This window comes from Neovison vison, chromosome 3 (assembly GCF_020171115.1).
Source record: "Neovison vison isolate M4711 chromosome 3, ASM_NN_V1, whole genome shotgun sequence".
In the NCBI taxonomy this organism is placed as follows: Eukaryota; Metazoa; Chordata; class Mammalia; order Carnivora; family Mustelidae; genus Neogale; species Neogale vison.
Window position 1 is genome coordinate 232363025 of NC_058093.1, and position 25869 is coordinate 232388893.

Sequence of the window (25869 nt, forward strand, 5' to 3'; positions counted from 1 at the left end):
CTGACCTGGTTTACCTTAAAACTGCTATGATGACTGAACAGAACTCAGAAACATCTGATTACATTTATTTTTTACTGAAAGATAAACTCAGAAGAGCCAAATGGAAGAGATCTATAGCAAAGGGTAAGGGTAGTGGGGGAAGCATGTCCTCTCCAGGTAAAGGAGGTAAACCCCTCCTGGCTCCTCTGTATTCACTAACCCAGAAGGCCATCAAACATCGTTCAGATTTTTTGTTATTTTCCCAGAGTGTTTACAGATGTTAATCTCCAGCTTCTTCCCCACCACATTCCCAGACCCAAACCACACCCCTGCTGTACCTTCCTTTAAGCCTAGGGAGGGCTGTAAATTTCAGCCTTATAATCTACTGGGCTTTGTGGTGACCAGCCCCATCTTGAGGCTGGGGTCCTATTCCAAGTCACTGCATTAGCATAAACTCAGTATGATCTAAAGGAGCTTGTTTACATAAGGTGAGACAAAAGACCCCTCTATCGCTGGGGAAATCCCATGGGTTTTAGGAGCTTTGCGCTGGGACCAGGAGCAAAGACCAAGTACTTTTTCGTGTTAATCACATTCCCCGTCTCAAGATCAGCTTCATCACATGGGCCAAGTCCTTTTTGCAAAATGAAGTAATATACACAGCAGTCCAAGAATAAGGGCATGGACACATTTGGGGCCATTATTCAGCCTGTGGGGCCCCCCAAGCTGCCATGACCAGGGTCTAAAGCCCTATTCCCAACTTTTTTTCTTTTTAAAGATTTCATTTATTTATTTGACAGACAGAGATTACAAGTAGGCAGAGAGGCAGGCAGAGAGAGGAAGGGAAGCAGGCTCCCTGCTGAGCAGAGAACCTGATGTGGGGCTCAATCCCAGGACCCTGGGATCATGACCCAAGCCAAAGGCAGAGGCCCTAACCCACGGAGCCACCCAGGTGCCCCGATTTTTAACATTTTTAAGTGTGCAGTTCCTGTTGTGGAACCATTACCACCAACCATCTCCAGAACTTTTTTTGTTATTCCAGACTGAAGCCCTGTACCCATTAACCACTGACAACCCATTCCCCCTCTCCCCAGCCTCTGGTATCCTAGTCTGCTTGGTCTCTGGAATTAGACTATTTCATGTACCTCACATATAGTGTTTGTGTCTGGCTTATTTCACTTTGCATGATGTCTTCCAGTTTCATTCACGTTGTGGCCCGTTTCAGTACTTTACTTCGTAAATGACTGAATCATACTCCATTGGGTGGATATATTACATTTTGTTAATTCTTTCACCCATGGATGCAGGTTTGGGTCATTGAACCCTTTTGACAACCGTGAATAAGGGTGCCACAAACATTGATACAGATATTTATTCAAGTCCCCGCTTTCAATGATGTTTGGTATATATTAGAACTGGAATTGTTTGGGGGTGCCTGGCTGGCTCAGTCCGTAGAGTGTGCAACTCTTGATCTTGGGGTTGTGAGTTCAAGCCCCAGCACGAGATTGCTTTTTTTTTTTTTTTAAGAATTTATTTATGTATTTGACAGAGAGATCACAAGTAGCTAGAGAGAAAGGCAGAGAGAGAGAGAGGAGGAAGCAGGCTCCCTGCCGAGCAGAGAGCCCAATGCGGGACTCGATCCCAGGACCGTGAGATCATGACCTGAGATGAAGGCAGAAGCTTAACCCACTGAGCCACCCAGGCACGTGAGAAATTGCTTTTTTTTTTTTTAACGTGTACGTTAAGAGCCTCTGTAAGCCGGCTACCAGCAAGTGATACATCAGCAAAACACAAAGTTGGAATTTTTAGACGTCTGCTCTGGGGAGGGATGTTGCTCAGGCTGCTAAGCGGGGGCAAAACGCCAGCTGGGACAGTGTTGTCTCAGGATCCCTGGAATCACAGAAAGAATGGGGGTACCTGAGAGCGGCAGAGCTCCCAGGTATTGGGGTGGGGAGGCTGGCTGCAAAGAGTGAGCCCGCTCCTGAGCTCCCTCCCAGCTAGGGGGTCCTAAACCTAATCCCAGCACAGTCAGGTTGACAACTCTCAGAGCTGGGGCCCAACAAGTGGCAGAACCAGTGAGACTCCCCTTCCTCCCCCAGGAGGAGCGGTGCAGGTGTGCACCCCAGGAGTCTGCAGGGTTTGGAGACTCGAAACGGGGTTGTGTGCCTGAGATAGGAATGCCGGGTCACAGGCTGGATGAGCACGGAGTGCCCACAGACACCAGGCACACAGGGATGATTGCTTTTCTCTGAGGGCACACCAAGGAATGGGGCCCCAAGGTTTCCTTGCACCTGAATCAGCAAAGAAGCAGCAAACTCTCACTCTTTGCAGATGACTCGATATTCTACGTGGAAAACCCAAAATTGATAAAAGTCATACAGGAATTGAGCTAAGTGGCAGGATATAAAATCAATGCACAGAAATCAGCTGCATTTCTATATACTAACCATGAGACAGAAGAAAGGGAAATTAAGAAGTCGATGCCATTTATTTTTTTTTAAAGATTTTATTTATTTATTCGACAGACGGAGATCACAAGTAGGCAGAGAAGCAGGCAGGGGCGGGGGGGTGGGGGGCGGGGAAGCAGGCTCCCAGCTGAGCAGAAAGCTCGATCCCAGGACCCTGAGACCATGACCTGAGCCGAAGGCAGAGGCTTTAACCCACTGAGCCACCCAAGCACCCCAAGAAGTCGATCCCATTTATTTTTTATTTTTTAAGATTTTATTTATTCATTTGACAGACAGAGATCACAAGTAGGCAGAGAGGCAGGCAGAGAGTGAGAGGAGGAAGCAGGCTCTCTGCCGAGCAGGCAACCCGATGCGGGGCTCGATCCCAGGACCCTGGGATCATGACCTGAGCCGAAGGCAGAGGCTTTAACCCACTGAGCCACCCAGGCGCCCCGAAGTCGATCCCATTTACAATGGCACCCAAAACCATAAGAAACCTAGGAATAAACCTAACCACAGAGGCAAAAGATCCATACTCAGAAAACTATAGAACATTCATGAAAGAAATTGAGAAGACACAAAGAAATGGAAAAACATTCCATGCTAATGGATTGGAAGAACAAATATTGTTAAAATGTCTAGGCTACCTCGAGCGATCACACATTCAATGCAATCCCTATCAAAACTTTTTTCACAGAGCTGGGACAAATAATCCTAAAATTTGCATGGAACCAGAAAAGACCCTGAGTAGCCAAAGGAATGTTGAAAAAGAAAAGCAAAGCTGGTAACATCATAACGCCAGACCTCAAGCTCTATTACAAAGCTGTCATCATCAAGATAGTATGGTACTGGCACAAAAACAAACAGAATCTCAACTCTGTGGTCAACTAATCTTTGACTAAGCAGAGAGATACTCTATAAGAAAAGAATATCCAATGGAAAAAAAATCTCTTGAACATATGATGTTGGGAAAATTGCACGGTCACATGCAGAAGAAGGAAACTGGACCATTTTCTTACACCACACACAAAAATAGACTCAAAAATGGATGAAAGACCTAAATGTGAGATAGGAATCCACCAAAATCCTAGAGGAGAACAAAGAAACAACCTTAATTACCATATAATGTATTATCGGATTCCGAGGTACAGGTCTGTGATTCATCAGTCTTATATGATACACAGTGCGCATTATATCACGTGCCTGCCTTTACGACATCGCCCATTCACCCCATCACTCCACGACCCTCTCATCCAGCAACTCTCAGTTTGTTTCTTATGATTAAGAGTCTCTTATGGTTGTTCTCCCTGTCTGGTTTCATCTTTTTTTATTTTTTCCTCTACTCCCCTATGACCTTCTGTTTTGTTTCTTAAATTCCACATCTCAGTGAGATCATATGATAATTGTCTTTTTCTGATTGACTTATTTCGCTCACAATAATACCCTCTAGTTCCATCCATGTCATTGTTAATGCCAAGATTTCATTTTTTTGATGGCTGTGTAGAATGTTGTATATTGCATATCTAACTGTATATATATCCATTGTGTGTGTGTGTGTGTGTGTGTGTGTGTGTATAGATGTACACCACATCTTCTTTATCCATTCATCTGTCGATGGACATCTGGACTCTTTCCATAGTTTGGCTATTGTGGACATTGCTGCTAAAAACAGGGGTGCAGGTGCCTCTTTGGATCACTACATTTGTATCTTTGGGGTAAATACCCAGTAGTGCAATTCCTGGGTCATAGGGTAGCTCTATTTTCAACTTTTTTAGGAACCTCCATACTGTTTTCCAGAGTGGCTGCACCAGCTTGCATTCCCACCAACAGCGTGGGAGGGTTCCCCTTTCTCTTCATCCTCGCCAACGCCTATCATTTCCTGACTTCTTAGTTTTGGCCATTCTGACTGGTGTGATGTGGTATCTCATTGTGGTTTTGATTTGTATTTCCCTGATGCTGAGTGACATTGAACATTTTTTCATGCGTCTGTTGGCCATTTAGATGTTTTCTTTGCAGGAATGTCTGTTCCTTTCTTCTGCCCATTTCTTGATTGGATTATTTGTTCTTTGGGTGTTGAATTGGAGAAGTTCTTCATAGATTTTGGATCCTAGCCTACTATCAGATATGTCATTTGTAAATATTTTTCCCATCTTTTTGGTTCTCTTCTGGTTTTGTCAATGGTTTCCTTTGCTGTGCCAAAGCTTTCTATCTTGATGCCTCAATACTTTATTTTTGCCTTTGTTTCCCTTACCTTTGGAGATGAATCTAGCAAGAATTTGCTGCAGCTGAGGTCACAGCCTCATGTAAATCATAAAACCACATTGTGACTGAATGTGTGAATTTTTTTTGCACAGCATCTTCAGATTCCCTAAGCAAGAAAAACTTTTATGAAGCAACTACTTTATTCCAAGCACCATGCCAGGCAGTAGAGACTTAGGGGTTAACCATTAAAAAAAAAAATCTCAATATCACCAGTCTGACAATAAAAAGCACATATTTCATCCCTGCTGTGGATAGGCTGTGGGTTGGTTTTACCTCAAGGAAGGGATCTGTGGGACTCAGGTGTGCCACATGTCTCACTGGGGGACCCACAACTCCCAAAGCACGTGCTTCTCTTGAGTGATACCAAACTGCACAGATTTCACCTCTGTTCGCATCACATCTGCTAAAACTCCATTGGCCAAAGGATGTCACGTGGCCAACCCAACCTCAACAGGGTGGGGAAATCTACTGCACTTACTCTGGTGGGCCGTCTGGGAAAGTCCTTCTATTAGTCTCCTGAGCTGCGGTAACAACATATCACTAAGTGTGGGGTTTAAAAAAACAGAAACCCAGTCCCACAGTTCAGGAGGCTGGAAGTCCAACTTCAGGGGGTTGGCAAGGTTCATTCCTTCTGGAGGCACTTAGGAAGACTCTGCTCCAGGCCTCACTCCTAAGTTCTGGCAGTTGCTGGCAATCCTTGGCATTCCTTGGCTTGTGGAGATGTCATTCCAATCTCTGCCTCTGTTGTCACATGGCCTTCTTCCCTCTATGTCTCTTCTGTGTCTCTGTGTCCAAATGTCCTTCTCCTTATAAGGTCACAGTCTTCAGATGAGGTGACCCTGCTCAATCTGGTATAACATCATTTTGACTTGATTACATCTGAAAAAGCCCCTATGTTCAGATAAGGTCACATTCTCAAGTTCTGGATGGACATGAATTTGGGGGGAACACTCTTCAGCCCACTATAGTCACATAACAAAGGGAAGAGCTGTATAATTTTAATAAAGGGGAGAAAGTGAAGAACTGAGGAGACTCTTTCCAGTCTATCACAGAACTACAGCAAAAGCCCAGAGAAAGGAATGATGTTATCTAGTCTTTAAACTATAAGTTTCTCAGGGGGTTCAGTGTGTAGGGAGGGGGTGAGGACCATGAGAAGAAACACTGTAACTCAACGAGAGCTTGATCCTGAGAATTTTGTGGGCCACCAACAAAGTCAAGAGAGATCACGATGTTATTGCTGGAGAGGAACTTGATAGTCATATTTGCATTTTTTAAAAGATTTTATTTATTTGACAGAGACACAGTGAGAGAGGGAGGAGAAGCAGACTTCCCGCTGAGAGGGGCACCTGATGCAAGACTTGATCCTAGGACCCTGGGATCATGACCTGAGCCAAAGGCAGACGCCCAACAACTCACCCACCCAGGTGCCCCTCATATTTGCATATTTGAAAGATTCTATATGGACACAGGTTTAAGGAAGACACAAGGGAAAACTAAAATATGTTAGCAAATGGACAGTTGCAGGAATCTGATCGGCTTATTGATTTTTAACTCATTAGAGCCTTCAGTATGTATTTTTATGGAAAAGAAACTTGCTGGCATAAAAATAAGTAACTTTCAGGGCACAGCCTTCAATAATACTGAAATGGTGGGGAATAAAACCCACAAGTGTGACCCTGGAGTCCGAATGCTTCATGACAAGAGAAAATAGTCATCCTCATGCTCATTTCACACAATTTTCAAGTTAGCAGGTGCACATGTCTGTAGTTCCTATGAAGGGACGTAAATTTCTGTGTTCTGATTTTCTTCATAGAATAGTATCTCGTATATCTTTTATATTGCCATCAAGACTTCAGAATTATTCTTTTCAATGGCTGCGTATTATTTTATTTTTTTAAAAAGATTATATTAATTTTTTTAAAGATTTTATTTATTTATTTGACAGAGATCACAAGTAGGCAGAGGCAGGCAGAGAGAGAGAGGAGGAAGCAGGCTCCCTGCTGAGCAGAGAGCCCGATGCGGGACTCGATCCCAGGACCCTGAGATCATGACCTGAGCCGAAGGCAGAGGCTTTAACCCACTGAGCCACCCAGGCGCCCCTATATTAATTTTTTTTGAGAGAGAGCATGAACCCAGGGAGGAGCAGAGGGAGAAGGAGAAGCAGGCTCGTGGCTGAGCAGGGAGCCCAGAGTGGGGCTGGACCTGAGGACCCAGGATCATGACCTGAGCAAAGGCATACACTTAACCGAATGAGCTACCCAGGTACCCCTTTTTTTTATTTTCGTTAAAAGACTTACTTGTTTATTTTAGAGAGAAAGAGAGAGTGAGCGGGGCTGGGGGTGTGGGGAGGGTCAGAGGGAGAAAATCTTCAAGCAGACTCCCTGCTGAGCACAGAGCTGGACTTGGGGCTCCATCTCATGACCCTGAGATCATGGCCTGAGCCGAAACCAAGAGTCAGTCGCTTAAGTGACTGAGCCACCCAAGTGTCCCTTATTTTACTTTAAATGTACATTATTATCTCTCACCTCTTGGATTTTGCACGTGCTATTCAGAAGGCCTGGAACATTCCTCTCTACTACTACCCTTCCTCTAACTCCAGTCATTGCTTTGGATCAGTTTCTGGGCTTCCACATTAAAGACATTTGGGACTGGATAGTGTGTGTGTGTGTGTGTGTGTGTGTGTGTGTGTGTGTTTATGGGCTAGCGGGGATTGTTCTGTGCATTGTAGGATGTTTAGCAGCATCTCTGGCCTTTATTCACTGGATGTCAGTAGCATTCAACCCTACTCGTGATGAAAAAAACCATTTGCAGATGTTGCCATATGTTCCCTGGTAGCCAAAATCATCCCCAGTTGAGAACCACTGCTCTTGATCTCCTATCTGCCCCCAAGTCTAACCCCAAATATGAAACAAGTGCTCCTGCTCTATATTCTCCACTTCCCCCTCACAGGCGGGACTGCTAACACAGCTGTGTGTGGTCTTCTCCCCCCTTAGATTTTAAGCTTCTTGAGGATAGGAGCTATGACTTAGTTCTAAGAGTCCAGCAGAAAGCAAGAATGTAACAATTCCTTGTTTGGTGAAAGATTTCCACAGATCAATATCTAGGAGTGAAACGATGGCTCAAAAGGCGTGGTCCCTTCATGACTTTGGGTATGTGCGGTCAAGGGCTTTTCCAAAAAGACATGCTGACTTCAAGTGCCAGCAGCAATTGACAATGTGTTTGCCCAAGAGCTTCACCATCTCTGGGTTGAAATTAAAATCTGATTTCAATTACTGGTGAAAAATGGAGCCACAATTAATAGTAACTAACACTTGTTGAGAGCTCCTTACATTTCATAAATGGCGCTAATGGTCCTGCCCATACTCACTCATTTAATCTTCATGAAAGCCCTATGAAGTAGGTATGATTACCGTGAGACTATTTTAAGGTAGGAAAACTGCAGCACGAATGTGGAATGATTTGTCCGAGGTAACATGCAAGGGAGCTGAGACCCAAACCCAGACAGTCTATGACTCAAATGTCACACACACTGCATTTCATGTAATGTTTTTCTTCAGGTTACCAACTTTTCCGGACCATCCTCTCTTCATTTAACCAACTCAAGCACATCATTTAACTGCGCCATCCTTGGGGAACCTTCCCCACGTCTCAGACCAGGTCCCTGAACTTCTGATCCTTTGCAGAAGTACTTGTTCCAAGTCACTTCCCCATCCTAAGCTTCACGATGGTAATCTTTCCCTGCGCAAAGTAGACGCTCAGCCCAAATACGGAATGGGGGCTTCTGCTCTATATGATCTGTCATCACAGATAGGACGTCTTGCACTCAGGGAATACGGAATTAATGAAAACATAAAGTGCTTGCTTTTCTTTTTGTGCAAACTCCATGACTGTGTCTTTGGCTTACTTTTCCTTTGCGGGGGGGACCGTTTCTTAATTGTTTGCAGCAGAGGAGCTTTTTTTTTTTTTTTTTTTGCAAATTGGCGAGTCGGAATTTTAAATTCCATGGCAGCAAGGCCTCTGATGGCCACAAGGCGGCGCCAGAGGACAGAGCAACTTTCAGAGCTCCGTGATGCCTGATTTTTTCCAACAGGAGCTGCACTTAATGCTGCTTCATCTAGAGCTTTTCATCAGCGTGGAGGCTGGTGCCTTAGTTATGGTAATTCAAAGGAGCGCCAAGCAGAATTTCTCCTTCTTCATTTTTTCAAATATCTCTTTCATCCGACGTCCTTTCCCTGCCGCTTCATAGACCCACATGAGCCAAAATAATCTTCCTTGAATAAAAAAAAAAAAGAAGAAGAGGAAAAAAAGAACAGGACCTACCAGATCATTTGGGAGAGTAGGTGTATGTTTCCTCTTTGAGACTGTGATTAGTGAGATGGAAATAATCAATCTCCCCCACATATTCTGTCAATGTGTGTGTCTGTTAGCAGATGTGCACGTGTGTTTTGTTTTTTTTTTTTTCTCTCCTGGTGTTTTGAAAAACCTTAAAAATTAACATGGATGCTTTGTTTAAAGCTATTTCAAGCTCTATTAAGGCTTTTGAAGGACCACTTATCTTCACGCCACACTTGCATTTCTGTGAGCCCAGTAAGGATTAGAGACTCATTTTAGACAGTCAGATGGTACAGAAAAGCCAGCAGAAGGGAGAGATATTGCAAAATCCCAGAGGGGCCCCAGCTTGAGCTGAGGCCAGTGAACATCACGTCAGCAGCTGGGGCAGCAGGGAGATGGTCTCCATCAACAAGCTCGCGGTCCCTTGGAGAGATGCCTCCCAGGGAAAACTGAGGTTTTCTCAAAAGCTATTCTTCCTGATTTCTCATGCTTCCTCTTTGCTTCCAACTTAGGGTTGTTCCGTTAACACCTTCTCTTCTCTTCCCATCCCAACACCCCATTCTTGAATGGAAGAGTGGGAAGGACAATTCCAAAGAAGAGAAATCATCAACCATCAACCTTTCCTTTCTATGAACCTATGATTGTATGTTTCCTGTGTGCATGGTGTGTGGTGTGTGTGTGTGTGTGTCTATGTGTGTTGTCTTGACTAAATTTGGATTCTCTGCCCCCAGACTTCCAGCATAGAGTTCTTCTGACCAGGGACTTTGTCTTTCTGACCATTCTAGAAATTCCCAGTAAATGGTCTTTTTTTTTTTTCCAGAGGGGGTTCAATAAATATTAATTCATCACCTGCCTCATCATGGAATGATGGCAGCCATTCAGTCCTATGACTAATTAATTACTGTTGCTAAAATATTAAATAACTATTCATTATTCAGTCTAAAGACTTTCAGGCCTGGATATGAGCTGATTTCATTAATTGTGGGTAAAGGACAATAGTTCCTGGGCGTCTTGGCTCCTGATCCTGGAATATAACTGGTAAGAGCAGGAGAATGTTTCTCTGAGCTACACAAGAAAGTTGTTTAGATTCTAAAACCTGAGCATTTAAAAACCTACTTAAGGGCACCTGGGTGGCTCAGTTGGTTAAGCGACTGCCTTTGGCTCAGGTCATGATCCTGGAGTCCTGGGATCGCGTCCCGAACTGGGCTCCCAGCTCAGCAGGGAGTCTGCTTCTCCCTCTGACCCTCTCTTTCTCACTCTCTCTCTCTCAAATAAATAAATAAATAATCTTTTAAAAAAGTAAAATAAAAATAAAAAAATAAAGATCTAATTTAAAAATTAGGTTTGGAAGTTGTGAGCAAAAGGAAAGTGGTTTCTTTAAGCCCAAAAATAGAAGCTGGGGGACAGCTGGGGGGCTCAGTGGGTTAAGCATCCAACTCTTGATCTCAGCTCAGCTCTTAATCTCAGGGTTGTGAGGGTAAGCCCTGCACTGGGCTTCATGTTGGGCATGGAGCCTACTAAAACAAAACAAAACAAAACAAAACAAAAACCCAAAAACAAAGTGAGGACGCTAGAACTGTAGAATGAGACAGACCTGCGTTCATAGCTGAGCTTTGATATTTACTGGCTGTGAGACATTCAGTATCTAGTTGAGCTATGGTGTCCCAACTGGAAGGGGGGACAATAATATTATCTCACTCAGAGGGTTATTGTGAGGATGTGTGAAACGGTCATTTCATCACATTTGCCTGTTTTATTATTTTCAGGGCACTGATCGGGTCTGAACTGTCAGACTTAGTGTTCTTTGTGACCTGTCTATCTTCCCCCACTCAATTGTCACTCAATTGCGACACTTTTCAGCCTTAGAGTGACATCTGTGACACAGCAGGAATCAAGAAATATTTGTTGAATGAATAAAAGGAGAAAGACCACCTTTCCGTGGAATATTTTCAACACATGTTATTATAGCTGTCCAGGTCTCTCAGAGTGGGGAGTCAGTTTTTCATACATGAATTCTGGTATTCAGGTAGATTTCCATTCTATATACCTGCCAAGATTTGACATCTACTAGGGGCTTAGCAAATGCTTGTGGAGGGCACCTGGGTGGCTCCGTTGGTGAAACATCTGCTTTGGGCTCAAGTCATGATTCCAGGGTCCTGGGATGGAGCCCCATGTCCGGCTCCGTGCTCAGCGGGGAGTCTGCTTCTCCCCTGCTTCCCTCCTGCCCTCCCAACTAAATAAATAAAATCCTTTTTTAAATGCTTGTGGAATACGTATCATAAAAATGAAATTAAATCATGATAAATTTAAAACCAATGATAAGGGGCCCGAGATTGTTGTCACAGTGCTGTGAATATGCATTTTTTATTTGGGAGGGAGGCAGTGCAGGATGAATCCTGCTATGGGTTTAAATCTCAATTCTGCCAATTCCTAGGCAGGTGCCCGTTCCTTAATTCTGAACCTCTGTTCTTGTACGGTGGGGCTGTTAATGAAAAGTCTGAAGTGTATACGGTAGATAAATGAATAGATGTATTCTAACTCCTAGGTGCTCAATAGCTTTTATTTATTTATTTCTAAAGATTGTATTCATTTATTTGAGAGAGAGGCAGAGAGAGTAACAGACAGCATGAACAGGGAAGACAGGGAGAAACCCAGGCTCCCCACTGAGTAGGGAGCCCGTCAAGGCCGGGCTTGATCCCAGGACCCCAGGATCATGACCTACGCCAAAGGCTGATGCTTAACCAATGAGCCACCAAGGTGCCCTGATAACTTCTATTTTTTAATTTTTTTTTTTTCAAAAAATAATACTTGCTCTTGGAAGAAAACTGGGAAAACATTCCAAAGCACACACCACAGAGCCACCCAGTCAGCCGGAAATGCACTACTGAGATTCACCCAAATGTTGCATCAGGCATGATACCCTCCAGGCTTTTATTTTACATCTATAGTCATACATGCATGTAATTTTTTAAAATGATTTTATTTATTTATTTGCAGACAAAGATTACAAGTAGGCAGAGAGGCAGGCAGAGAAGGGGAGAGGAGCAGGCTCCCTGCCAAGCAGAGAACTGGATGCGGGGCTCGATTCCAGGACCCTGAGATCATGACCTGAGCCGAAGGCAGGGGCTTTAACCCACTGAGCCGCCCAGGCACCCCATACATGCATTGCATGTAATTTTAAAAAGTAATCTTACATAGACATAATTGAATTCCAAAATTTCCTTACTATTTTAGCCTGATTTTTTTCCATTTAGCAATAGATCACTAGCATTCACTTGCATTAATATTCTTCATAAAAAAATATATATATATATTCTTCATAAGTTTTATTCTGAATGACTTCATAGTATTTCATCTTATGGTACATACCATTATGATGGTTAACTATTTCCATACTGTTGGATGTTTAGACTGGTTATTGTTTTTCTTCTTATAAACAGCACTGACCTGTACACCCATGTATATGCGTCCTTGACTACGGGGCTGATTATTTCCTTTAAACAACTTCAGAGTTGAGGGCGCCTGGGTGGCTCAGTTGGTTGAGCGACTGCCTTCGGCTCAGGTCATGATCCCAGACTTCCAGGATCAAGTCCCGCATCAGGCTCCCAGCTCTTTGGGGAGTCCGCTTCTCCCTCTGATCTTCTGCTCTCTCATGCTCTCTCACTCATTCTCTCTCAAATAAATAAATAAAATTTAAAAAAGAAAAAGAAGGCAGCATCTTAAAAAAAAAAAAAGACAACTTTAGAGTTGAATTGCTGGGTCCAAAGGTATGCACCTTAATGTTCTTCTGATTCATTTGCTTATTTATTCTTTATGAGAACTATTCTTCAGAGCAGTTTAAGGTTCACAGCAAAATTGAGAGGAAGGTACAGAGGTTTTCCATATCCGCCCTGCCTCCACACATGCATAGCCTCCCTCATCTTCAACTTTCCCCCTCAGATGGTCCATTTGTTGCAGCTGAGGAACCCACACTCACACGTCATCATCCCAAAGTCCATAGCTTCTGTTATGGTTCACTCTTGGTGCTGTATATCCTATGCACTTGGACAAATGAATAATGCCATGTACCCATCATTACGGTACCAAACAAGAGTATTTTCACTGCCCTAAAAATCCTCCATGCTCTGCTGACTCATCACTCTCTCCATGCCCCAAAACCCTGGCAACCACTGATCTTTTTCCTGTCTCCATAGTTCTGCCTTTTCCAGAATGTTCTATAGTTGGACTCACACAGTATGTAGACTTTTTTCTTTTTAAAATCTCATTTATTTATTTATTGTAAAGATTTTATTTATTTGATAGTGAGCAATAGAGAAAGAGAGAGAGAGCACGAGCGCACAGGCTGGGGGAGTGGTGGGCAGAGGCAGAGGGAGAAGCAGACTCCCTGAGCAGGGATTCCCAGATCCACAGTGGGACTGGATCCCAGGACCCTGGGATCATGACCTGAGCTGAAGGCAGACGCTTAACCGACTGGGCCACCTGGGCACCCCTTAACTAATTTATTTATTTTAGAGAGTGGGAAGGGGCAGAAAAAGTCTTAAGCAGAATCCACGCTGAGTGCAGAGGCCAACACTGGGCTCAATCCCACAATAGAACCCAAGGCGGATTCCATCTCACGATCTGAGATCAGGGACTGAGCTGAAACCAAGAGTCCCATCTTTAACCGACCGTGCCACCCAGGTGTCCCAAATATAACCTTTTCAAACTGGCGTCTTTCACTTAGTACCGCCCGTTGATGTTTCCTTCATGTCTTTTCTTTTCTTCATGTCTTTTCAATATTTCATTGCTTGGCTGGAACTTAATTTATGAATTCACCTGCTAAAGGGCATCCTGGTCACTTCCAAGTTGTGGGAATCATGAATAAAGCTGCTATAAACATCTGTGTGCATGGTGTTGGTTTATTTATTTATTTATTTATTTATCATGGACATGCATACATTTCCAAGTCCTTTGATACCAATGAGTGCTTTTTCTAATCATAAGTCAATACAGGGGCGCCTGGGTGGCTCAGTGGGTTAAGCCTCTGGCTTCCAATCAGGTCATGATCTCAGGGTCCTGGTATTGAGCCTCCAGCTCTCTGCTCAGCAAGGAGCCTGCCTCCCCCCCACCCCCCCCACCCCCGCCGCCTGTCTCTGCCTACTTCTCTCTCTCTCTGTTAAATAAAAAAATAAATAAATAATTAAAATATTTTTAAAAATTAATCATAAATCAATACAAAGATCGCAGTCTTCACCTCAGCCATTATAGACCAGTCCCACTCTGCCTGCACAGCAACTCACATTAACAATTTGGAATGTGTTCTCCTACACATTTTTCTCTACATACATAGTTCTTTCCTTTCGCGTTTTAATAAAAATGGGACGGAGTGCATATATTTAAGGTGCATGTCAATCTGTTAAATATTGGTGGAATATAACAAGTTTCAGCCCCGCTAGGGAGCACGTACTGTCAGATGCTGGGCACCAAGCCTTGTGACCGGTGCTTTGTTTACATCAGGTTTTGGGGGCTTAGTGGGTATTAGACATTTTAGTAAATATGAAACACCTACTGTAGGCGCTACTAAGCCCTTAAGAACAAGTGTAGCCGTGCCAGATTTTTGCATATATCTCATTTAAATACGAAAGCAGGGAGTGAGCCTCGGTGTTCTGCCTAGGGCGGGGGGGGGGGGCGGGGGGGTCTGCCCCCTGAGAGAGGAGTGCATACAGGAGTAGGTAGAGGAGGGGAGGCGGCGGCTTCTTCTCCCGGTGGATTGCAGACCCAGGGCGCCCGGAATGTCTAGGGGTACAAAGAGGGGAAGGTCAGTCTGAGGACAAGACCCAGTAAAGGGCGAGGCACAGGTCCCGCAGACGGGTGAACCCCTGGCTGTCCTGAGAGGCGGGGCCAAGCGGATGGGTGGAGCCTGTATTGTCCGCTCCGCGGGGCATGCCGGGAGCCCCGCCCCCAACATGGCGTCTCACTGACAGTTGGCTGCTGAGCGGCAGAGGCGGGTCCTGCTCCTCAGGGCGGCGGCGGTGGTGGCGGGGCCGGGGTCTCCGGGGCCGGGGGCGGGGGGGATGGCAGCTCGGACCGCCTAGGGCGGAGCTGCACAGGCGAGGCGGTGCGCTGGGAGCTGCAGGCGGGCGCGGCGGCTGCTGCTATGGACTGGTGATCTCGGCGGCTCCTGCTCGCGTCTCCCCCGGGCCGGGCGGCTGCTCCTCACCGTCAACCCCTCAGCCGGGGCCATGGGCTCGTCTGCGGCCGCGGCAGCTGCGGCGGCGGCGGCCGCGGACTCGGCGCAGTGGCTCTCGGTGAAGGAGGAGACCATCTTCCTGCACGACGGGCTGATCCGGGTCACCGACCTGGCCGAGCTGCCCAGCGAGATCCTCGGGGCCCCGGAGGCCGCCGACACCGACTTGGAGGTGAGCGAGGCTGCTCCCCCGCCTCTGCCAGCAGATTAGCCCACCCGCCCCGCATCCCCGGGGTCGGGCCGTCACGCTCTGCCTCACCCCCACCCCGAGGCCCCCCGAAGGCTACCCCGGCAGGTGTGTGGGCGCGGGGAGGACAGGTGGGGGACCGCGGCTGCAGGTCCGCAGCCCGCTCTCCTCCCTGCCTCCTCTGGGCCTCCAGCCCGCTGGGGATTGCATTTGTGGTTTCATTCTGAGCGTTCCGACACCCGGCATTTTATTAGACTATCACCCGGCAGGGCCTTCACGCCCTGGCTCTCTCTCCCCTCCCCCATGGACCCCCTGGTCTCACTTCCAGGGCACACCCAGGTTGCTTAGATTTGGGGACATTTTAATTTTAGCGTTGTATACCTCCCGTTTTCTCATTCCCAGTTCTATGTTGATTTTTCTTCCCCTCCTGGGGAGGGTATTGGCAGCTGTCGGTCCGTGATGGGCAATCCGGCAACTTCCCTGTGTCGTGCCTCGGATTGACACGGGGCCTTTGTCAGGGAAGCGGGCGGTGTGGACAGCGAGGGTGATGCTACAGGGGCCCTCCGTGCGCTCTCTGCAAAGGGTCACGGGCGCTTTAGGCCTCGAGGCCTTCGTGAGCTCAGGGGGCTCGCGGCTTAGGAACTGTGGCAGGTGCAAAAGAAAATCTCCGCATTTGTGCTGCTGCTGGGTTTGGGGGCAGAAGGAAAGAAAATATGCTCGGTTGATTAGAACTTTCCACCGACTTCACTTGGTGTCGTGTTTGCCCAGAGGTGGGAATACTGGCAGTATCATTTCATCGAGGCCAGCCGATGCTGACGCTGCAACCCCTCCACTTTGAGGGTGATATTTTGATGTGTAGGTAGCATGGGGTGTCATGAAATTCTTACTGTCGCAAGGAGGGCTCCCTGGGGTAGGGCGCGGAGAGGATGGCCTGTCTTCTGGCTAAAAACGGAATGCGAAGAATCTTTTGTGTTTTGCGGTTTTGCATGCACTTTGGCTTTCAGCACAAGGAGCGTTTATAGAAATGGATTAAAACCCATTACTGTGTGTTTCTGGAAACCGTAGTGATCCGATCGCGTTGGCCAAGACGTTTGTTTGGGCGTGCTTGAGATGCGAATGCGTTCCACCGTGTTTTGTGTCTGGATTTGAGGTTGAGGTTGCAGCATTACCGTTGTGAACTCTTAATTGACTTATTTTATAGTCTAGCCACCCAAAAGGGAAGATACAAGTTGATAGGAATTCCTAACATAGGTTTATGGTTTTCTCGTGTCTCATTTGGGCCTATTCTAGAAAAAGCAAGTGTCTGAGTGTCTTATTGGCTTGAAAACTCAAAGGGTATCATGGTATGATGGTGGAATCTTTTTATTTAATTGACTTTGTTGAATGTGAAATGTGGAAAGTGGATGCTCTTTGTTCCTTAGAGACTAAGTTCGCAGATCCCAAAATTTTGTATGTATATAATATATTTATTTTTAGGGTTAAAAAGACAGGAGTAGTTAAAAATACCTGAGCTCTTAAGTTGGCTTTCCTAAGATGTTTACTGCAAAAATGTATTATTTGTCAGCACTTTCCACAGAAGAGTGATCTTAAAGAAAACCTTCCTGGCTTGGATTTTAGATTTTAAAGAACTCTTACAGAAAATGTATGTTCTGACCTTTCAGAAACCAGTATGTGTATGGGTAATAAATAAGACTGTCAGTGGTAAGGAACTTTTTCTTTCTTACTATACATTATATTGGCTGTATTGTATCAGTAGAAATGGATAGCTAAGAATGTTTCTGTGGCTGTTAGATCTGTGTTTGAGTGGGTGTATTCATGTTTAGTTATTTAATAATAATATTAAGTATATTCTGTGTGTCAGACATCATCTTACTTCCTAAAAGGATCCTAGAAGCTAACTACTGTTACCTATTGTAACAACTATAAATGTTGCGCCTATTGTGCAGGTGAGGCAAGCAAAATGCAGAGTAAGTATGTGACTTGCTCAAGATCACACACAGAGAGCCTGGGCGTTAACCCAAGTCTGTTGGTCTCTAACATGTCTGCTCCTGATCGTGATATCCTCCTTGCATGCATGACATTCTATTTGTAATTATCTAAAATTTCATAACCAGCTGAAGTTAGGGTATAAACAGATATTTTTTTATCCTTTGTAGTAATGTATTCTTTTTCATATTTGAGGAAGATTAGAGGTTCATCAGCTTTTTTAAAAAACTAATTTTTGAGGGGCGCCTGGGTGGCTCAGTGGTTTAAGCCTCTGCCTTCAGCTCAGGTCATGATCTCAGGGTCCTGGGATCGAGCCCCACATCGGGCTCTCTGCTTAGCAGGGAGCCTGCTTCCCCCTCTCTCTCTGCCTGCCTCTCTGCCTACTTGTGATCTCTCTCTGTCTATCAAATAAATAAATAAAAATTAAAAAAAAAACTAATTTTTGAGAGGTGCCTGGTGGCTCAGTGAAGCATCTGCCTTTGGCTCAGGTCATGATCCCAGGGTCCTGGGATTGAGTCCTGGGGTCTCGCTGCTCAGCTGGGAGCCTGCTGCTTCCTCGCCCACTCCCCCTGCTCATGTTCTCTCTCTTTCCCTCTCGCAAATGAATAAATAACATATTTTAAAAAATAAATAAAAAACAAACTTTTGAAATGCTGCCACTCCTAACCCCTATGGGGTACACTCTTCTAACCCTCTCCTTCCAGGGGACATCTGGCTGACCAATGGCCATTTTGTCACAGGGTTTTCTAGTTAGATAGACTCCTTCAGTTGACAGTTTTGGATTAGGACAAATGTGGATTAAGCTGACTAATTTAAGATTGGCAACCTTAATGCAGAAGTGTGCACTAACTGCAGTAGATTCTCAGAATTTTAGAGCAAGAAGGGGCCTTGGAGATAATAATCACTTTCCTCATTTTAGAGAGAAGTTATCTGAGATCAGGAGAGGTTATAGCTCGGTGGTAAAGCTAGTTATGGCAGGACAGATGAATAGATCCTAGCCTTCCTGCCTTTGATTTCCAGTGTTCTTTTCACTTTGCAAGTGCTGCTCGAAGTTAAATGTCAATTTGAAAAAAGAACCCATCCTACAAAGTGGATCAACATTGACTTAACATTTTAATTCAAGCAATAGCATAGCATTTAAATCAAACATTTTCTTACTGGGGTGGTGGCTCAGTTGGTTAAACGACTGCCTTCAGCTTGGATCATGATCTCAGGGTCCTGGGATCGAATTCCACATCCAGCTCCCTGCTCAGTGGAGAGCCTGCTTCTCCCTCTTCCACTCTCCCTGCTTAGGTTCTCTCTCTCTGTGTCAAATAAATAAATCTTTAACAATTTTTTTCTTTCTAATGAATTTTAAACAGAAGTGTTTTTTTTTAAAAAAAGATTTTATTTATTTATTTGACAGAGAGAGATCACAGTAGACAGAGAGGCAGGCAGAGAGAGAGAGAGAGGGAAGCAGGGAGCCCAATGCAGGACTTGATCCCAGGACCCTGAGATCATGACCTGAGCCGAAGGCAGCGGCTTAACCCACTGAGCCACCCAGGTGCCCCCAGAAGTGTTTTTTAAAGCTTATTTTTTTAGTAATCTCTACGCCCAAGGTAGCATTTGAACTCATGACCTAAGATCAAGAATCACATGGTCTTCTGACTGAGCCAGACAAGCCCCTCAAAATTTGTTTTTTTAAAATGAATACATAATGTGTAATCAAATTTCTTCAACAAGTGTTTGTGGAATTCAGAAGTGAGCAGGACCCACTGTCCTGGGCATTGAGGATACAGCAGAGGATAAAATAAAATCTTTGTCATAAAAAGACTTTTATTTTAGTGGGAGGATATAGACAATAACAAATAATCAAATTCATTTATATATATATGTATATGTAATACCTCAAATGATAAGTGCTGGGGAAGCAATTATAGCTGGGTAGGAGGAATGGGGTGTAATGGTGGGGAAGGGTTCCCATAGGATGGGCAGAAAAGGAAAGCACAGAATGGCATTTGAGCAGAGCCCTGTAGGAGGTGAGAGGGTACCCAGATGGCTGCTGGGGAAAGTACCTCGTAGACAGAGGACAGCAAGAGCCAAGTCCCTCAGAGGGAAACATAGTTTGGAGCTCTGAGCCCAGTAAGCCAAGGGGAAGAGGGGAGTGATAAAAGAGTGGGGTAAGGGATGCCGATTAAGTAAGGCTATTAGATAAGGACTTTGAATATATTAGAAATGCAGAGTGAGGTTTTTTTCTTGGTGTTTAAAATACCTGTATTTTATTTTATTTTTTTTTTAAATAGCTACCTGTATTTTAATTTCTTATTGTTGGCAGAAAGTGAAAGCATGTAGGAAATTATTTTTTTAAGTGTGAAATAAACATAAATTTAAGAGAAATTTTAAAAAACTTAAAAATGACAACTCGAGTATTTCATTTTGTATTACATGTCATAGAACATTAGTCTTTTTTTAAAAGGGAATTTATAAGAAAAAAACAGCTTATTTGTGGAAGTTCTAAAAGGTTTCTGCTTCCTATCTCAGTTTTCTTTACAATCTCCCCTTGCACATATGGATGTTGACAGAGAAGCTAATTAACTTGCCCAAATTGACCAAGATATTTTGTACCCTACAGTTTAGATTAATTTTGAACTCAGACATTTCAGCTAATATTTCTTATTTTCCATTGTGTGTGTGTGTGTGTGTGTGTGTTTATAAGAACCCACTCCATCCCTACACCCTTACACCAATGCACAATACTTGAACATGGGGAAAAAAAAAACTTGAACATGAATGTTCATGGGAGCTTTATTTGTGCTTGCCAAAAACTGGAAGCAATCTGAAGGTCCATCAGCAGGTAGATGGATAAACAAGTATGATTTATGCTGAATGGAAGAAGTTAGACAAACAGGAATACATATTTTAAGATTTCACTTATGTGAAATTCTAGAAAATACAAACTAATTGGTAGTGACTGGGAGCGAATCAGTGGTTGCCTGGGGATGAAAGTGGACTAGAAGGGATGGGAAGAGGGATTACAAAAGTACATGAGGTAAAGAAGATGTGGTCCATATATACAATGGAATATTACTCAGCCATCAGAAAGGATGAATACCCAACTTTGGCATCGACATGGACAGGACTGGAGATTATGCGGAGTGAAATAAATCAAGCAGAGAAAGTAAATTCTCATATGGTTTCACTTACTTATGGAACATAAGGAATAACATGGAGGACGTTAGGAGAAGGATTGCATGGAGCACTGGGTGTTATACACAAACAGTGAATCTTGGAGTACTGCACCAAAAACTAATGATGTACTGTATGGTGATTAACATAACACAATAAAAAAATTAGATAAAAAAAAGTACATGAGGAAAATTTTCAGGTGATGGATATGTTCCCTGTTTTGACAATGGTGATGGTTTCATAGCTGTATATATGCATATGTCAAAACTCATCAAATTGTACATTTTAGATAGGTGTAGTTTATTGTATGCCTGTTCTATTTCTTTAAAACAAATCAACAAACCCTGTGCAAGCCCAGAATGCTTTACTGATACTGTTTAGGAAATGAAAAAAGGCTCAGGAGACTTTTTTGTTCATTGTTTGTTGTTTTGCTTTGTAAGGGAAGGAGTCGATCAACTGGAATAAGTTAAGGCTTTGAATACTTAGGACACATTCAGATGAAACCTTTGAGATGGTAAGTTAGATTTATAAATGTTGGTCTATTCTCCTAGGAGAATACCACCAGCCAGTTTATCCTTTGGTCAGATTCCTTTGGAAGCGGTTTATATACTTTTATAGGATTCCAAATTATAAATTTGGAAGAGATAATGAATAAATTAATAAAACTACCTTTGCTCCTGAGTAAAGTTAATTACAGTGTAAGTAATGAGCACTGGAAGAAGAGTCATTGAATCTGTGTGCGGGGTTCTGTGAACTTGGGCAAATGGCTCACCCAGCCCTCGGGTTTGGCCGGCTAGCTATAAAGTTAGAATGAAGTATCATATCGCGGGGGTACGGGGGAGCCATATTTGCCTAGAGGTCAGAGGCAGGTTTAAAGAATCAGATTGGGACTGAAATTCTGGCTCTGTCCCATACTAGCTGTGTGACTTTGGGCAAGTTCCATAGCTTTACTAATCCCTGGTTTCTTCTTCCACTGCAACTTCATTGCCATTGTCTGCACCTCTACTTACGCCATGACCACAGCGTCAGCATGTTGGGTGCCAGGCTCTGTGCTAAGCACTTCACACCCATTATCTCATTCAGTCCTCACAAAAACTTTATAAGGTTGTTACTATGGCTATCCTTATTTTACAAAGAAGGAGACTGCGGCACAGAAGTAAAGTAACTTGACAGAGATCATACAGTTAGTAGCAAAGCCGAGAGGGAAATAGATCTGTCCAGCTCTAGCCCAGGGTCCAGGCTCGAAAATTATTATGTTACACGCTTCATCATCTGTAAGAGGGGAGTAATAGTAGGGTTAATGGAAGGGTTAGATAAGGAGGGTTGTGATTATGTACTTAAAGTGTGTATGGACTGCTGTATAAGGTGCTACGTTGCTGGAAAGTTGTTTTTTGCATTTTCAGTCAGCTGTCCACTTTATAGGAAAGCAAAACTGTGCCATCGACAGAATTTTTTTTCTCTTTTAGTGAATAGTGGAGATGGTAGGGGATGTGTGTGTATGTGTGTGATCCCTCTGGAATTTTCTTCCTTCCCAACTTGTTTGCAGTATGGCTAGGCAGGTGAGGTAAAAGTCTTCATTTCAGTTTTCCTCCAATTGTATGCCTAAGGTCTTGCTAAATAAATCAGTTTTGATTATTATCTGTCTTCTTGGCTTCCATATTGACTGTCACAAAGTGCCACCTGTTGGCCCGGGCTACTGGACGGATTGTCCTGCACCTATTCTTTCCTAAGTCATAAGGTACCTGTAGTGATAATTATGAAAGGCTTGTCAAGTACTGAAAGGGCCCCATGCTCTGTCCTCCCTCCCCCTCTTTCCGTCTTGTTTTACAATGGTGCTTGCGGGATGAACACAAGGAGTGTAGTCTGCTTTGTAAGATGTTTAGTCATTAGCTGTAGACAAATGTAAATAACAGCAGGTGATCCACTGTGGTACAAACGCATGGTTACTTCAAACGGAGAGAGGACTGCAGATATCATATGACTATTACTTTGATCCTGCCTTTTTAAACGCAGTTTATGTATCCATTAACATATTTTTTAATTTTAATTTTTACCCATTAAAAAGTTTTAAAATGAATGCATGATTATATCCATATAAAAAATGGTAAAACCGATGAAACTGAAGTGCCTTTTGTGCACCGTTCCTCATCCTGGTCTCGATCTACTCCTCTACTATTAAATCAGTGCTTAGATTTTTAAGATATTAGGATCATTTTGGGGCACCTGGGTGGCTCAGTGGGTTAAGGCCTCTGCCTTCGGCTCAGGTCATGATCTCAGGGTCCTGGGATCGAGCCCCACGTCGGGCTCTCTGCTCAGTGGGGAGCCTGCTTCCCCCTCTCTCTCTCTGCCTATTTCTCTGCCTACTTGTGATCTCTGCCAAATAAATAGATAAATAGATAAATAGATAAATAAAATAGATAAATAAAATAAAATAGATAAATAGATAAATAAAATCTTTAAAAAAAAAGATAATAAGATCATTTTTTTTAAGATTTTATTAATTTATTTGGCAGAGATCACAAGTAGGCAGAGAAATAGGCAGAGAGAGAGAGGGGGAAGCAGGCTCCCCACTGAGCAGAGAGCCCGACGTGGGGCTCGATCCCAGGACCCTGAGATCATGACCTGAGCCGAAGGCAGAGGCCTTAACCCACTGAGCCACCCAGGCGCTCCAGGATCTTTTTTTTTTTTTTTAATTTTTTAATTTTTTATTTTTGGGGTTTTTTTTTTTTAAGATTTTATTTATTTGACAGACAGAGATCACAAGTAGGCAGAGAGGCAGGCAGAGAGAGAGAGAGAGAGGGGGAAGCAGGCTCCCCGCTGAGTGGAGAGCCTGATTCAGGGCTCCATCCCAGGACCCTGAGATCTTGACCTGAGCCAAAGGCAGAGGCCTTAACCCACTGAGCTACCCAGGCGCCCCAGAATCATTTTTTTTAAAAAGATTTTATTTATTTTGTTTTTAAAGGTTTTATTGATTTATTTGACAGAAAGAGACACAGTGAAAGTAGGAACACAAGTGGGGGGAGTGAGAGAGGGAGAAGCAGGCTTCCCGCTGAGCAGGGAGCCCAATGCAGGGCTCGATCCTAGGGCCCTGGGATCATTACCTGAGTTGAAGGCAGATGCCCAATGACTAGGCCACCCAGGTACCCCCAAAGATTTTATTTTTAAGCAATCTCTACACCTAGGGTGGGGCTTGAACCCATAACCCCAAGATCAAGGGTTGTATGCTCTATTGACTGAGCCAGCTGGCCCACGATCATTTTTGAATGTGTACTTTTATGGGTGTTTGTGTGCATGCATACTTTTTAATATTTTTTTCTGTCTTACAGAAAAGATGTGATGCTAGGCATATCTTTTCATAACCTTTTTTTTAAAGTCAATGATATATTTTGATCTTCCTATGTCTCCTAATACAGATCTACCACATTTTTTTTTAAGTGCTGCATGGGATTCCAGAAACACTAGCCTATTTAGCCATTCCCCGACTGATGGGTGTCTTAGTTTCCTGTTGCTGTGCTAACAAATCATCACACACTTAGTGGCTTAAAACAACACAAATTTATTTCTGCATTTATTCTTACGTTTCTGGAAACTGGAAGTCCAAAATGAGTCTCACTGGGCTAAAGTCAGCTGTTGGCAGGTATGGTTCCTTCTGCAGGTTCTAGGAGAGAATCTGTTCCCTGGCTTCTGTGCTCCTTCCTCTATCTTCAGAGTGTGTGGTCCTGCTTTGAGATCTGTCATCACATGTCTTCTCTGACTGGCTCCTCCAGCATTCCTTTTATAAGGACCCTTGTGAGGACCCCCCTCTACCCTACAGCCCCCAACCAGGATAATCCAGGCTCATCTCCCCATTTCAAGAGCTTTAATTTAATCACACCTGCAAGTCCTTTTTGCCATCCAAGGTCACATTTACAGGTCCTGGGGATTTGGACTTAAATATCTGGTTGGGGGGGGGTTGTTATTCATGCTGCCACAATAGGTGTTTTGGTTGTTTTCAGTTTTTCACTATTTAAAAAAAAGATTTTGTTTATTTATTTGAGAGAGAAAGAGAGTGGGGGTGGGGAGGAGCAGAGGGAGAGGGACAAGTAGACCCTGTGCTAAGTGCAGAGCCCAATGCAGGCCTGGATCCTATGACCCTGAGATCATGACCTGAGCCAAAACCAACAGTCAGACGCTCAACAGACTGAGCAACGCAGGCCCCCCCTTCAGTTTTTCACTCTTAAAAAAAACCCGTCCTTCAGTGCATGCCCTTGCACGCCTGTTGTGCCCATGTTGGAATATTTCTCTAGAGCAGTTCCTGAGAAGGAGAATTGCTGGGTCATAGGTGACCATTTTAAATTTTAATAGATATTGCCAAATTGCTCTCCGAAGTGACCGTATTAGTTTATGCTCCAGAGTAATAGTGTTTGGTAGGACCTCCTTTCCTTACACCCTCATAGAGATTATTTTAGAACTCATGGATTTGCTTGATTTAATCCTTTGCTTAAGCCAACGGCGCTCGCTCCAAAAGAGGAAGCCCCTAGATGTAACTAGGTACCTGGCAATGCATGCTGAAGCACGGTCCGCTGGAAGAAGCCAGAATGTTCCGTTAGTGCCGCCTGGCTCTTATCACTTCACTTCAGAGGCCCTCTCTTGTGGCTTGATCTCCTTTGCTCCTGACATATACTCATTTTGGTCTGTAATCCAGTTAATACAGACCATGTCCATATTAGGCAGGAGAGAGCAGCTTCTTAATTCTGATGGTCTGGGGCTGCTGCCAGACTTGAGTTGTGCCAGGGAGCTGCCCACTCTGGGAAGAGACCCACTGGCCCCTGCAGTGTGTTCAGAATGCATGGTAGTCGTTAGGCAGACTGTTGAGACACAGCTTGTCTTAAAATTTTCTCTCTTACGTGCCAGTATAAAGGGTAATTCTTCTTTTCTTTCGTTCTTTTTTTTTTTTTTAAAAGATTTTATTTATTTATTTGACAGAGCTCACAAGTAGACAGAAAGGCAGGCAGAGAGAGAGAGGGGGGAAGCAGGCTCCCCACTGAGCAGAGAGCACGATGTGGGGCTCGATCCCAAGACCCTGGGATCATGACCTGAGCCGAAAGCAGAGGCTTTAACCCACTGAGCCACCCAGGTGCCCCTCTACTTTTCTTTTTAACTTGTGTGAGAAATAACTGACATTAAGTTAATTGTATTTTTATGTGACTCAAAACTTTTCTGCTTATAAGGAAGTAATACATGGGTGTTGTAGAAAATCGAGAAAATACCTATTGTGTAAGAGAGAAGAAATATCCTTTGATTGTACC

At 44.0% G+C, this 25869-nt stretch overlaps 1 protein-coding gene across 10 annotated transcripts in view; it reads left to right on the plus strand.

Annotated features, from left to right (window-relative positions):
* The first annotated feature begins 15114 nt into the window (after nt 1-15114).
* Nucleotides 15115-25869, plus strand: part of HECTD4 (HECT domain E3 ubiquitin protein ligase 4) — a 185861-nt gene continuing 175106 nt past the window's right edge. For all 10 annotated transcript variants that reach the window (XM_044244240.1, XM_044244242.1, XM_044244243.1 and 7 more), the window contains exon 1: nt 15115-15415. In XM_044244240.1, coding sequence (XP_044100175.1) covers nt 15239-15415 — 177 coding nt within the window. In that variant the 5' untranslated portion in view covers nt 15115-15238. The remainder of the gene's footprint in view (nt 15416-25869) is intronic.